The sequence below is a fragment of the Ammospiza caudacuta genome, chromosome 3 (assembly GCF_027887145.1).
Source record: "Ammospiza caudacuta isolate bAmmCau1 chromosome 3, bAmmCau1.pri, whole genome shotgun sequence".
Lineage (NCBI taxonomy): Eukaryota > Metazoa > Chordata > Aves > Passeriformes > Passerellidae > Ammospiza > Ammospiza caudacuta.
The window spans coordinates 51,424,465-51,440,061 of record NC_080595.1 but is presented as its reverse complement, the minus strand read 5'-3'; the positions used below and the strand labels follow the sequence as shown (position 1 = coordinate 51,440,061).

Genomic DNA, 15,597 nt, shown 5'->3' with positions numbered 1-15,597 from the left:
GAGAAGAACTGTAATTCCTTAGGTTTGGTTTAAGTTTTATATCTTTTCTGGGCAAAAACTCAAGACTGAAAACATGCTTGAAAGTGGCATTTAGCTTTCAGAGGTAAGAAAAGACCTCTTTGAGAAATTTGCTGCAGAGTATTGGCAAGCTTGAGAAGAAGGATGGAGGCTAAATTTAAGGAAACTTTTTGCAGTCTAGAGGTTTTCTAGTTAAGAGTAAAATACACAAAATGTTTGCGTGCTACTAGCTCTAAAATTCGAGGATGAGATTGGCAATTGAATGCTTTATTGGTGTTCATTGTTACAATGTGATCTGTAAAAGATACCAGTCGCTGTTTGGACTGAAGCCTCAAATCCACCTTTCCATGTCCAAGTGAAGTGGAAGGTAACTTCCATTAGGATTCCTCCAGTGGGTGGTTATATAGATGAGAGGACTGCAAAAGGGACTGCCTGTCTATGCAAGTTAGGAGAGTATCCTACAGTTTCAGGAACACAGAACTATAGAAATACTGTGAAAATGCAGTAGGAATAATCTTACCTCCTGCTTTTTCTACAGCTGTCAAGCAGCAATAGGCTTAGACTCTGGGAACATTTATCTGACCTAAAAGATTGTACAGCATTTAAACTGTCAAGTTTTTGTCTTCTTAGAGAAGTGCCAAAATACTGGTGTTCTATTCTCTTTTCACACTGCCACAATATAAAATCCAATTAAATTTTAAAATTTTTAGACAAATTGTTTTAATTTCCTGGCAATTTTTTACTTTCATGACAATGGTAAGCCTGGAGTTCTGGTTTGTTGCTAAGATCAGTTTTTCAGGGTAGGGATACAGAAAAATCCAGGTGGCACTATTGGCCTACAGTTGTCTGCATAGTAATTCAAGAACTGTGGTCCAACAGTAATTTACTGCATTGGGGGGGAAATAAACCCAAACAGATTTATAGAACTTGTTTTTATTGTTACAGCTGTGTTTTGTGAATCATAACTTAGGCTAATCTCTGTGTCTGGAGCAATGATTAGTAGAGCCATTTAGTTATTTAGTATAAACATTTGTTCAATGAGGGCATTATTTCTAGAAATAAACTCAATGTGCAGCGTTGGACCTTGCATTGTAATTTCTGTGGCTAATTCCAATATGCCAGAATTGTGTCATGCCAAAGTAATTTGTACTTTATAATATCTAATACAGCTACAGAGAATACCAATATCAGTATTTGATATTTTCTTTGTGTCTTTGTTAAACTCAAATCTTGAATATAATTTTGTATATTAAATGTATACATATATTGTATAATATATGTATATCTTAAGTGTATTAATATACATTGATTTTTGTGTCAAAACTATCTCCTTCATTCATGTCAAATGTATATCCATTTCATTCTGTCTCCACTTGTAGGTTCTGGTTCACCAAACAATTCTGATGATGAACAAAAAATGAATAATTTTATAGAAAAGGGTACAGTATTTTTCTTTTCTTTAGTCTTATTTTTTTTAGTTCACCTTTTGATACACTTAGATTGATTTTTTTTTTTTAATTATAATATTATTTACAGTGAGGACCAAAAGCAGAAAGTTTTCCAAGATGGTAACCAATGACATAGGTAGGAACTAGAAAAAAATCTACTCTTTCTAATTCAGTGCCTTACTCTATGCAGCACTAACCCAGCAGCAAAAAAAAAAGGCAAAATAACAGTCAAATTTCAATGCATTCTGTTACTAATTTTTTCATTCTTTGCGCTACTTGGTTATTCTATGGGCTGCTTTTGTACTAAATACACTGGGCACAATAATCTAAAAAAATCAAGGATATTGGTGATTTAAATTCTCTGATTTTGCAGTTTCACTTCTCTTTTTCTGGATGGGTGAAATTCTAATGCATAGTAAGAGTTCAGTCTATACAAGTCACAACGTGATTCCACTTTTGCGAAGATGCGCTGGTTTTGGAAACATATGGCTGATGCCATTTCTTTTTTATATGTTGTATTCATAGCCATATGGTCAGATTTTTACATGGCTGTGGTCAGGAAAGAGGTACTATCATGGTTTCATTTATTCATTTGGAAGAGGACTGGCTTGTATATATATATAAGTATTCCCCACTGCTGTTCCAGAACTCTCTAATTTTCTGCATCCAACAGTGACACAATAACCTACCAGCTCTAGACTTGTGTCTTAATTTGGCAACAAAATTGCCTTGGGATATATTGTATGCAGGTGGATTGAACCCTTTCATGGCTGGGATGGAAATAACTCTGCTTCTGACAACTGGCTCATTAAATAAATGAAAGCAACAGGCTGTATGATTTGTCTTTGGGAAAGGGACTCTTCTTCCTTAACTGGGATATGGTTACTTTGATTGCAGAATGACTTTGCTAATGTTCATTTTGTTTTCATTTAGCAAATTAGTATATCATTGTAGAATAATTTCATTTTTTCTCTTCAGTCAGTTTAGGTTGAAATTATAAAGTAAAACTAGTTACTAAGCTACTATTTCACAGGTTGTGTGGAATCATAGCTTGAGACCAAGGAGGAAGAGATTTCTTTTCCTGAAGTCTCCCTTTTGTTTTTCTGTTTGACAATTTAAATTTTGTCCTAAAATATTAATCCCTTCAATCATAATTCAGTATTTGAGGCAAAGAGTCATTCAGAATTCAGGGAGACAAAGAATCATTCAGAATTCGGGAGTATGGCAAATTAATCCTTGAAATCTGAGGTACAGAATGAGAAAGTACTGTACAAAAGGCTATTTTTGCCCTGTGTTGAGACATTCTTGCAATGACCTCAGAAATAGCAGGGAAAATTAATTTTGGGGCAGCAAAAGTCTGAATATCAGTCAAGAAAGCAAATGGCTGTCAATAATACATTATGTGAATTCATCTGTAATTAAAAAAGAAATTAGTGTCTTTTACATGAGCTTTAATATGTTCCCCTAAAGGAATTTCAGAGTAACTAGAACCTAATATTCAGGTTGAGAAAACCATGAAAAAAACAGGACCTAATCTTGTGCGTGTTATATCAATGTCCTTTGAGGTAATGCTTCCCTTTTGTCTCTTTTGAACATAAGACACACTGTCTTGTGCAAAACACATGGAAAATTTGACTGACTGTGACCTCTTTTTATTTTTTTCCACTTATTTTGAAAGAGTTATGTTAGAGCATTAATAAAGTATGCTAATGAGGATTCTGTAGAGCCATTCACATCTGGAAGCCTTTCAACTGAAAGTATTTGAAATGTTTCTCAAAGCTAAAAAAAGAAAAACATTTATTTATAAACAATGCATTCTTCAGGGTGTAAGTTATACTGTGATTTGTGTAATTTGCAGAGTTTATTGGAAGCCCAAAGATAATTATTTATTTTGCATTTTCATAGTTTTGAGTGGTTTGCTGTGCACTAATGTTGTTGTTTTGCTACCATGTTTTCTATATCTGGCATGCTTATTCTAGCTCTTTCTGAACTTACTTCTAAGCTCTTTAATGTAAATAAAACACCTTTCCTGTGTTAATAGTTGCATGGTTTTGCTTTTCATTGTTTTAAACTGAATTGACAACCAAATGTGCATGGATGATGAGTTTTGTAAAATATGTCACTGTCATCAACATCACTGTGTTGTATGAAACAAATTGTTTGCCATCAACTGTATTCTTGGGGATGAATTAGATGTATTTGATGTGTATGGCATGGTCATAGCTCTCTGCACTGGCACACAGAGCAGTCAGTTCAAGGTCTTTCCATTCCTTGTCAATGTGTAAAATGCAACCTGCTAAATGTGGTGCAAAACAGAATTAAAATCATTCCCATTGGTAACTTCAGTTGCTGTTAATATCATGCCTGTGTTTTCCCAATGGGAACAAGAAGCAAAGGAAAAAGTAATTTCATTTCAGTGGTAGGGCTGCAAGGTGGTAACATCACACACACAATTATAAATATGAAGCCATTGTTAATTTATTATTTATTGCAACTGATGTAAAGCATCATCATTTCTACAGATTTCTGCAAATCCTTCATGCACCAACATTTTGATCAGTTGGTCTGGTTTGTTGTCTTCTTCTAAATACACAAGTGTGAATGCTCTGTGCTAAGGAATGGATAGTAAGTCAAGTTAAAGACCTGTTGTGAATGTGTTGCTTTTGGGTCATGTTTCCTTTTTATTTGCATCAAAGATGAACCTTGAAAAAATCATAGTTAATTGTTTCCTTGGAGATATTGAGATACTTGATTTAACTAAACATTTCTAGAAATTTTAGAAAGTACTGTGGCCATTACTGAATCCAGCCCATTCTCTTACAAATGTCACATATTTGAAGGTATAAACAATATCCTGTGAAGTAATATGAAGGAATATACTAAATGTAAATGAATTTACAGGAAGGAAGTACTTATTTTCTAAGGCTATGACATTTTTATAGAAAGACATTGGGATCCAACTTCAGTGGAAGCAAAACCTTCAGCTTTTTTACTCATAATTTGGTGAACTAAGTATTTGGCATGAAGAGATACAGATGACTAAATAGTATAACTACAAATTGTATTGGAAGTTATGATATAATAACCATTTCTGGAAAAAGCCTTTAGTAAAGGTGCCTGCAAAATATGATAGATTTTAAAACCTTTATAACTGTACTAGTAGCCTGTGTCAAATAATTCTTAGGAAAATTTGTCTTATTTATTTCCTGCACTTTACAAATTTAAAAATAATTGTAAAAAGTATTAGTAGACGGACTTAAGCAGAGTGGATTTAGTTCCAAACTTTTGTAATCCCTGCTGTTAATACTGAAAGAGGTTTCTCACATTTCTTAAATTCTAAGCGTGTACCTAAATTTTTCAAACATTGCTATCATAATTGACAGTTACAGCTGTTTTCATTGAATCAAATTTTAGGATGTTCATAATAAGTTCTTATTTGCCCTAATGTCAAAGACCAATTCTTTCAATGTGTTTTTAATACTTTGATCTAATTTTTGATGTACCCAAGCACATGTTTACATACAGTTTCTTATAAAATGGTTTTATTGTTCTCATGTGAATTTTAGAGATTTCAACATTAGTTAATTGGTAATGTAGAAATATTTCATTTTGTGTAGTTGTCAAATATAGAATTATTAGGGAGCTTTGGTGTCTCTAACAAATTCTAAGCTGCTTCGTTATTTCTTGTGTGATGTTATATGAAATAGGCTTCATAAGTTGTTCTCTTAGTTGTCAAAGCTTCAAGACACATGTCTCTTTTATAATCTTTAGAATTTTATTTTAAAATAAGAGGAGTGGAGGAGAAGTCACTGTATAGCTTTCAAACTGATGTGCTATACATTTAAAGCATCAGCTCAGGATAACCCACTGCAAATGAAATGTGGCTGTTGCTTCTAAGCCACAGCTTCCTAGTGAGAAGCCTTCTCAGCCTTCAGGTTTTCTTCATTGAATTGAAGGTTGTTCCTGCTACACTGACACACAACATCTTATGGAAAGGCAGTCTTTCATATTTTAACACCTACCTTCCCAAGCCTGACCTGTGAGAAATCTCCAAGAATCCCTGGGTTTGGACAGTTCTCTAATATGATACCTAATTATATATATTGAGAGAATATGTGTGTGCACCTGTGTATTACTCTAGGTTTTCTAAAATAGAGAAATATTAACTGTAGGACTAAACCCAGGCAAAACAGTGACTGTTGCCTTGAGCAGCAGTGTGCCGGGGGAGCACAATTGCTCCCAGGTCTCTGTCTGGGCTGTAAATGCTGCAGCAGCAAGGGAGATACTGAACTCTGATATGACAGCTGCTACTTGAAGTCAGCCACGTGCAGCAGGAGCAGTCAGCATCACCTCTGCCCTGTTGTGCAGCTGAAGTGAAAAGCCTGACGTTGAATGCTGTCTCTGTAGCTCTCCAAATGTATCTTCCATTTTTCTGATTTATATCTTTTGCTTTGTACAAGGTATCTAGCATGTTGCTGGTTTTCATCTGAGGCATAAAAAAACTGAATTTATCAAAAATTGTAAAACTTAGCCAATGTGAATGAAAGCAGAGTTTTTTTTTTAATACTGAGTAATGTTAGTCAAAAAGGGATTAGCTGGTGAAATATTCCTATTTTTTTGCTGCATGTTAAGGCAGTTTTTTGTTTAAACACAAGATGGCACCATTGCTGTTGAAATAAGTTCTTATTTCTCATTTACATTTAAATTATTGAGGTTTCTGACACATTAACATATGTTTTGAAATGTTGGGGGTTTTTTGCATAGCACAGTAATTCACAATTTCCAGTAATTATATCCTTTTTAACAAATCTTGTATCCTCTTGTCCTATTAATGAGGCATAGTTCAGTGTGTGTTGAAAATTGTCTGACAAATTTGTTTTATCTTACTGGCTTAGTTCACACAGCTGGCCTTTCACTAAGGAACAAAAAGCTAAAACTGGATCAGCTCTCAGAATCCAGCACATTTGTCCATACTTGCTATTACATGTTATATTATCTGTAACTTTGGAATTTTTTTTTGTCAGTTTTCTCCCAGTTGTTAAGATTGTGCCAAATGTTTCTGTTTGAAAAGCCAAGAGTGACTGTACTGGTCTTCAATTAATTTAATAGGTTATTTACACATGGTGAAAGCTGTTAAAAACCAAAAATAGCTCCAGTTATTTTGTGTGTACATACTTGAGGCTTTGTTCAGTACCTCAGCTCTTGTTATTTAAATGTCCAACTGAGAAAACAAGTGTTATGAGGAATGCCCATCCTGAAATTGACTATTCCAGATGAGATTTCATGATCTCTCCAGAAGCTGATTTAAGTTCAAGCTGACAGCAAAAAGACGGGCTCCTCATCACTACTGCTGTTGTGTACCCTGGTTTTCTGTTCCTGTCTCTGAGCTCTGATCTGAAATTTGAGTTGATCTTGTTTGGAAGCAGCCCTTGGCAGAAACTTCATTTAGATGAGTTTTGACCTCACCATTAGGTTAGGTATTTGCCAGTGCTTAAGCAAGGATGAGGGTACAAAACACGTAGTCAGGCTGCCCTTTTCAGTTTCAGCCTGCAGTAAAATAGGTGATTAGCATTTCTGCCTGAGAGTAAGTAATTTCAATTTAATTCAAGCATACTTTTAACATTGACACATAAAGGAAATTAGGAGATTATTTCTGGAGTCTTGTTCTCAAATTTTTATGATGTATGACAGGAATAAAACTGTTCAACTACTCAGATAACTAGAATTTTCAATATTGATGAGCATAATTGATGATACAGTGAAGTATTTCACTTTTGGAGGAGTAGAACTAACTTTGGGCCACATGCTGTTCTTCATGGTATGAAGAAATTGGAATGACTTCTGTTAAAGTGATAATTGGAATGAGGTAACTCCAATTTTAACAGAGAAAAGCAGCAGAATTCAGACTGCTTTGAGATGTACCCATTACAAGGTACTCCTAGAATTATGAGGCTAAGCTTAGTATCTACTTTAGGAAAAGAAGTATTACCCATGCAAGATCATAAAAATGATACATCAAAGCAGAAGCATGTGGCTGAGAAATAATTTTAGAGTGTATTCCTGGTCTAGCAGATAAACTATATCAAAATAATTCCTTCTCCAGTAATTACTGAAAGTAAGATGAAAGTGGTATGTATGCCTACTAGTTTATTTGTGATGTCTTTTGTAGCAGCATTTGCTTGTATTGTACTGCAGTTTAAATGGATTGCAAGATTTCCAATCCTATAAAAATAATTTCTAAGTCAGGGATGAGTTGAAGTGCTGTTTTTCACTTGAGCAGTATTTTCAAAATCTTTCTGGTTTTTTGAATGTGTTGCAAGTATTTGTACATTGCTGATTTTATGATTATTCTCTGTAATGTCTTCATGGTTCTCAGGCTGTGGATTTTCTCTCAGGTGATTATCTTTTTACACATGTGCATTAATTGTAGTATAATTTCAAGTTCTTTTTTTTTCTATTTTAAATGTCTCAGGTTTGATCAGAAAGTAGGGCATAAGAAAGGGGGATGGGATCTTAACTTTTTGTAAGAATCTCTGCACATCCTTGCAATTCTGACCTCTCACCTGAGGATTTAAAACTTGAGGTCGAGCCAAAGCCAAGTTCATCCAATCCATTAAGTCCTGCCTGAAGGGAAATCAAGCTCAGCAAAGTCATAAGATGCTGTATTTAGGGATTTTGCTGTCTTCCATGATTTAGTTGATACCACTCACTTGAGGAAGTGAGGCTCTGCTTTAGTGGAAATCCTTTAAAGTACCTCAATGAATGTAATAAATAATTATGTATTAAATATTGCAAAAGAAGCAAATAAGGACCAGCAAAATTATGTTTATTCTTTTTAAAAAAAAGATATACTTCACTTTTCAGCAAAGATGTCCAGGAAGCTAAGTTTGCCAACTGAGTTAAAGCCTGATTTAGGTAAGTTTATATAGTTGATTTTATTTTTACTAAATCTGAATGTGAGTATGTTAAAGTAAGAGGCCTGAATTATGTAAGCTATCATGACTTTATGTTGCATTTATCTGAAGTGTAGAAATAAAATTTTAATTCCACTCTTTTTGGGGACTCTCAGGCACAAAATGTCATTGCTGTCATCATAAGGTAAGCCTGCAATTCCTGTATATGGCTTATCACACTTTCATCATAATTTTTAGGTATCTGTCACTCACTTTATCAGTAGTGCTGTGATAGCAAAACCACGAATAAGCAGACAGCATTAGGAAAACTGCTGCTTCCTGTTTAGGACCATCTGATACACTTTAAATTGAAAAATGAAATATCTTAACTAGATATGTTGAGACACTCTCAACGAATAGTTGGGCATAATTTTATAAATGTTAATTGTCTTGTGACCACTCTCTCTAAAGTAAAGCAATATACAGCTGTTTGGATGGATGACCAGTCTGAGAATTTATTTTTCTTGAAAATGCACTGTAACTTTTTAAGGATCAGTTCAGTTATGAGGTCTGTGGTACTAAAGGTCATTGTGCTGCCTAAAACAATGTACAAATGAGTTGGTTGGAGTTTTTTTAAATACTTTGACTGCCAGCTGTTAAATCAGGTCCAGCTCCTCTGACTTGTTCTCTAAAGATGATGGGGCACAACTATAGACCTGCAGTAACAAATGCAGCTGCCTTCTGCCTGCCACAGCTTGCTCCTCTCTCTGCAGCAGAATTGCCACCACCAGCCCAGCAGAAGACAGCCAGGATCAGATGGGAGCTGTAGCTCTGTGTGTTTGCCAGGTGCTGCTGCTGTCAACAAGGGGAAAAGTCCGTGGCACTGGGATATTCTCAAACTGAGCTGGACCACCCTGATTTACAGTTACAGCTTGCCCCTCTCAGAGAAATGTTAAGTTGGAAGCAATTCTCAGGGATTCTTTATCCAAGGATTGGCAAGGATCCTTTGGCAGAGATACAGATATTTGGACAATTCAACCTCTGATCTATTCATGAACCTCTAATAAAAAAGTTTTTTAGAAATATACCAGACAAAGTTTCAGTGTTGTGTAGTCTAATTAGACAGATTTCCTGTTACTTAATCCAACTTTCTTGCTTCCATATTAACTTTTTCTTGTCCTTTGCACAATAAACAGGAATAACACATACTCCCCCTCTTTGTTAGTAATTTTTTAATGCTGTTGAAATCTGTCATCATATCTCTAATTTCATTTTTACAGAATTATTTTTCTAGAATGCAGTTCCTTCTTCTTTAGGTTATGTTATCTAACCCTGAGATGGCTTCTGTTAATCTCCTCTGGAACTGGAATTTGTCCTCATCTTTCTAAGCTCAGTGTCTGGAACTAGAGCAGTTTGACTGTGGCCATGTTGGCACAGAAGAGCTGAAGAATTTGACAACTCTTTTCAATATGTTTCTGTTGTTCTATGCTATGTTCACCAATGGTTTAGGGATAATTTTGGTATAGGGTTAATTTCATACTTGGCAAACTGGAACACATTTATACTTAAGTATCAACCAATTGTAATTCTGCTGCTCTACTCAAATTTCTTTGATGGCAATAATTACTTGGAAGTGTTGCTTTTTCCTAATGAAGACTGGTGAAAAGTGGATGCTGAATTTTTTTCAGCACTTTCCAATCTTGAAAGAGTTACAGTGTTTTCTACATCACTTAATATTTGCTATTTCTTCTGCTGAAATAATGGAAGGGTTTTTTTGTCACATCATTTCTGATGAACTCATAAAATGGTTTGTACCTTCTGAATTGCAATAGCTTTTGACTGGTTTTGACTTTGCATGTATGTGAATGTCTGTGCTTAGACACCTCATTTTGTTCTGTATAAAATTATTCTAGGTTTTCAGGTCTGTAAATCACTTTCTTAAGCAGTTACATTTAATTTTGCTTCTATCTTTTCTTGTAGTGATACAGTTTTTGCATAGTGTTCTTCAGTGTTGGCTTGCTTGTATTTTTGTCACTTATGTGGCCATATCTATGGGCTGTAGGAGACAACAGAAATGCCTTTCTCCTAAATTCATTATCCTTATCATTGTCTCTTGTTTCTTTCCATGGCTTCTTAAACCTTCTCTTTCATGATCTTGTTCTTTCAAATTAATTTTCTGTCTTTGGAGCTTTAACCGGCTCCTCTTCCTCTCTGAACAGATAAAATCTAAACTATGTGTTTCTGTATTTATTCTCTGCTTTCTAAAACAGAAGTTATCTTGATCATACCCTTGTCTGCATTATACCATTGCTTTTCAATGTTCTAATCCAGCAATTAAGATGCTACTGCCATAGGTGCTACTCCTTGCTTTGCTTCTTCAAAAGAGCCTCATCTGTCCATCCTTCTGGTGGTGCGTAGTGATTCATCACACTGCTGTTCCTTCCTCTTCATCTAAACCTAATCCATTTACAAACTTCTTCCTTGACTTCAGGATAAGTAGGATGAACTAAAGCAGTTAAACTTTTAGCCCTCTGTTCTCTCTTCCAAATGGATTGTCCTCTCTCAAAAATGCCCATGTGTCTGACAAGTTAGTTTTCATTGGTTTTCTCCTGTCCATTCCAATGCTTCTGGAATTTGTACACATGTTCTTCAAATCTAATAGCTAGAACACACAAATGCACATGTAAAGCTATGCTTATTGTAGTTACTGTATGATTGATTATATTCAGACTGATTGATCCATGTTAAAATTGAAAAAAAAAACTAAATTAGTAAATACTGAAGCCTGAAAAAAACAAGCATCATAAGAGGTGGTGGTCATTAGAAGAATTATAAAAACACATTATTGTTTTCATTGTTTTACACTGGATTTATTGTTTTTAATGTGAAAACTTAGTATGTCAACATCTGGTGGAGTTAGTTCCTATAATCCATGTTTTATATTTGACAGCTAAAATTCAACAGGACAATGGTTTTTTTCTATCCTTGTTGGAATGAGGAAATTCCTCAGAAGATTCACTGTGTTAAGTAGATGTGTGTATTTAGTCAGTTGAAATCTAGCATGTATGTTTTCCAATTGCATGTTAGATATTCTTTGTAGAAAGTTTTTCAATAATTTAATGAAACTAACATAGTAGTTCCAAATAGTACATGGTTGAATGTTGTTCTTTAGCTCTTAATCCTGCTTTAAAATGTCAATTGCATCTATACCCTACTCAAAAGATTTTCTGAGGGGTTTTTTTTAAAGCATAATATAAATTGCATCCAACTTTTGCTGGTGAGGGCTGTCTTGTGTTAAAACTTTGTAATTATGAAATAAGAAAGTACAGCATTAATATGTGAATGCATAGATAAATTCAGTGTCTGCTGATGTATCAGGCATTGCCACACCTACAGACAGCATGCAGCAAAAGTGGAGCAGCAATTTACTTTTGTTAACATTAGAATTCACTTGTTGCTAAACAGTGAGCAAGACATCCAGAAGGGCTTTAGTGCTACTACTGGCACTATGCTACAGCATTCCCAGTGGAAATATTCAGCTTTGCAGAACAGTGCCAGGTGGCATTTGGTAGCATGTGTTTCCCCCTCACTAAAGTTTGGGGGTGTGTAAGTAGCTTGTTAGATCTCCTGCACACAGTTTCATTAAGTGGAACAATATTGTGGGTCATTACAAGGACCAATGCTATTATGCTGTGCAGATGTCACTGCATTTCCTAAAGTAAAATAGTTGTATCTTCTTAAGATTAGTTAACTGTGTTGAAAAAACCAATATTTTTTCATCTGCTCAATGAACTAATTGGCAGAGAGGTTTGTCATTCAGCTTTTTAAAAGAGTACCACTTGATAACTATTATTCTCTGGCTCTAGAAGACAAAAATATGCCTTCAGATTTTTCATTATAATTATCTAATGGCAACCTCTGCAACAAATATTGGGTGCTTTGCTCAAGAAACAGCTGGAAATTGGGGAATGAGGAGATATGACTTATGAAGGATAGGGGTACAAAAATCAATAGCGTTATAGTTAGTATACAGTTGATGCTAAAGAACAAAAATAATTAAATTCTCTTAATCCCTCCAATTAGCCATTCTTTTTAATTAATACTGGTTTATTTTCAGATGTCAAAGACAACTCTTGCAGTCGATCCCGGAGTTCTAGTGTAACTAGCATTGATAAAGAGTCACGCGAGGCAATTTCCGCTCTTCATTTTTGTGAGACTTTCACAAGAAAGGCTGATACATCACCTTCCCCATGCCTGTGGGTTGGCACCACGCTGGGTACAGTGCTTGTCATTGTACTGAACTTACCCCCAGGAGGAGAGCAGAGACTTCTTCAGCCAGTAATTGTTTCTCCCAGTGGTATGTACAAAGCAGACAGGCTAAAGGACGCTTTGATAAAGTATTGTTGTCGTTCTTCCTATTTTTTAGGAAACTGTTTGGGGTTTGCTTTTCAATGTTTGATTAATTTAAAATATATATTGCATTGATTTAGCTGGTAAGTTTAACAAGCTAGACTGGTTACTTTTTTACCAGAGTTTCTTAAATTGGAAAAATAGTAAGTACAATTTCATAAAATAAAAAAATGTAACTTTAGTGTTTGCTTGCTGAGAAACCATTTGTAGTTGTTAACAGAGATAGCAGAAGAGATTAATAGTATCAAATGCTCATTTTATTACTGTTTTTCAGTCATGAGGTAAGAGTCAATCAGTTTTCCTGCAGCAAAAAAAGGGAGTGCAAACTAAGGCTGTAAATTGAACAACTAGCTTGAAATATTAGCGGTAATTATATTCCTTTGAATTGCTGTGAAAGGTCTTGGATCTTGTTTTTCTGATGCACAGCCACTAATTTTGTTGTAATTTTGTATTCATGGTTTATTGGATAGACTGTTAGTCACAGATTTAGCTTTCCTGCTACCACTCTCATGCAGAACATGCTGCTCTAGTCCATTTTGCTACACAGATGGTATCAAACATACAAATTGCAATGCCATTTGGTTTTAGGAATGATGAGGAGTGGACATCTAGACCATACATGGGATTTGTGCCCATTGAGTGAGGGATTGGCAGCAGTGGTCAGATTTGGTAACATTTGGCCATAAAAGCAATGCTGCAGGCTAGGCAGTGTGTTTCCCCTTTGCATCTGCAGCATAATCCTTAAAAGATACTGCTTTTTATTTTGGACCTAGCAGATGTTGATGTTGTTACTTACATGTAAATGAATTAAGGTAAAATGAAATTGATTTGCTAAAGGTCTGGCCTACAGAGACAGTGATTTGAACTGTAAGGAGGGAATACTTTTTCGTTTCAAGCTAGAGAAGCAGATTCAAATGTGAACTGCAGGGGAGAAATAAAAAAACTGCACATGCTTGTCTCTGAACCAGTTGAAGGAAAAGATGGTGCTCACCTTTGACTGATAACATTTATTGTTGATATTAAATATACTGTGTACTCATCAGGAGAGAATTAAATGAGTTGCATTTGTGGCACTGAACTTAAATACAAATACATTTCCCTTGAAGTTAATAAAAGAGTATGCACCCACTTTACCCTTGAAAACTGGTTTAACATTTTCCTGATTACTTTTGTGCTTCATTAGTTTTTAGATAAATGCCCAAGGTTTGTGTACATCTGTTTTCCTAGGGAGGCAAACTGAAGTTCTTCTTTTCTTTTCATTCTCCTAGCTTCTTAAAGGAGTATTTTGTAGCTTGGAAAGCAATTTAGGAGAACTGTTTTAGAAATGTGCTCAACTACTCTTTCCTAGGAACCATCCTGAGGCTAAAAGGGGCAATCTTGAGAATGGCTTTTTTGGACACCACAGGATCTTTGGTCCCACCAGCACATGAAACCTGGAGAGAACACCATGAAGATAAAGATGAAAAAGAAAAAGCAAAAAAGCGACGACCTGTCTCAGTGTCCCCTTCTTCCTCTCAGGAAATCAGTGAAAACCAATATGCAGTGATATGTTCAGAAAAGCAAGCAAAAGTTATCTCACTGCCATCCCAGAACTGTATTTATAAGCAAAATATAACAGAGACTTCTTTTGTTCTTCGTGGAGACATAGTGTCGTTGAGTAACAGTATCTGCCTTGCATGTTTTTGTGCCAATGGACATATCATGACTTTTAGGTAAGACCTGTTTGATAGTAACTTCTACAAAAAGAAATAGTCCTCTGCTACACAGAAAGGTTCCTTTTCCACAGGATGGTGAACTTAAAAAAAATTACATTCACTCAGTGTTGATGATTCTCTAATACTTAAGCTTGAATAATTTTGACTGCACATTCCTGTTAGTTATGTCTTTAACACATGAAAAAGTTTACCACTTTAGCTCAAGCTACATTGATTCAACACACAGTTCCAAACAGGTGATATAGGTCCATGACTTTAAGTTTGTCTAAAAGTTGAATTTACTTCCTGATGGAGAAAAATGCCTTCAGTCAGACCTTTAGCTTGCACCTGACCAGAACTCTGCCTATTTTTGTGCAGTTGTGGGCATCCCATTCATGCCTCAATATTTTCTCGTGTAGCTTGCTTGTGCCTTAAAGGCTCAAACCCAGGCTATAAAGGCAAGATAAACTGCCATTTGTATAGTACCAAATAAAGTAAGGGGTTTAAGTTAGGAGTTTAAGCATGTTGTTATTGTAGCAGTAGTGTTTAAATATACTTACAGGTCACCTATGTAATTTTCATGTGCTTTATCTTAAATGTTTCTAAGTGTTATTTTATTCTGAACCAGCAGTGTGTATATACTTAAACGCTTCCACCTGCAGTTTCGCTGTGGCCTGATGATAAGATGAATGTAGAACATGGCCCTATAAAATTATGCCAGTAAAGTTCCTAAAAGATTATTTTAATGATGCCAAAAGAAGCTTTCAGCTTGGAAAACTCTGTAAAAAATACTTCTTTAGGAAGTTATTAGGAGTAAAACTAAAACTGATACAATCAAAACTTGTTTTTTAATTGTAGTATGTAAGTCTGTAAATCCATTGGTATATATCCCATGTTTTATGTATGCTAAACATCTCTAAAAAATGCTGCTCACCTTGCAGGGCAAACACTATTGTTTTTCCTACTAAAACTAAACTTATGTTCAGATATCATATAGTGAAACAAATCCTGTCTTCTTGAGGATTCACATTATTCTCTAATGAACTCTACATAAGTGGTAAATTATAAATGCTGAATTGTTTCCTTGTGTAGGGAAGTTTAATTCTGATGCTGAGCTCCATTTCATAAGCATGA

At 35.1% G+C, this 15,597-nt stretch overlaps 1 protein-coding gene across 5 annotated transcripts in view; it reads left to right on the top strand.

Annotated features, from left to right (window-relative positions):
• The window catches only part of STXBP5 (syntaxin binding protein 5), a 104,423-nt gene that overhangs the window by 77,321 nt on the left and 11,505 nt on the right, over window positions 1-15,597 (top strand). For 2 of the 5 annotated variants that reach the window (XM_058800797.1, XM_058800796.1), the window contains exons 20-22: window positions 8,331-8,381; window positions 12,477-12,716; window positions 14,118-14,481. In XM_058800797.1, the coding sequence (XP_058656780.1) occupies window positions 8,331-8,381; window positions 12,477-12,716; window positions 14,118-14,481 (655 nt within the window). Of the gene's footprint in view, window positions 1-1,397; window positions 1,458-1,554; window positions 1,603-8,330; window positions 8,382-12,476; window positions 12,717-14,117; window positions 14,482-15,597 lie in introns of all 5 variants that reach the window. The other 3 variants (XM_058800799.1, XM_058800798.1, XM_058800795.1) reach the window with 2 other exon arrangements.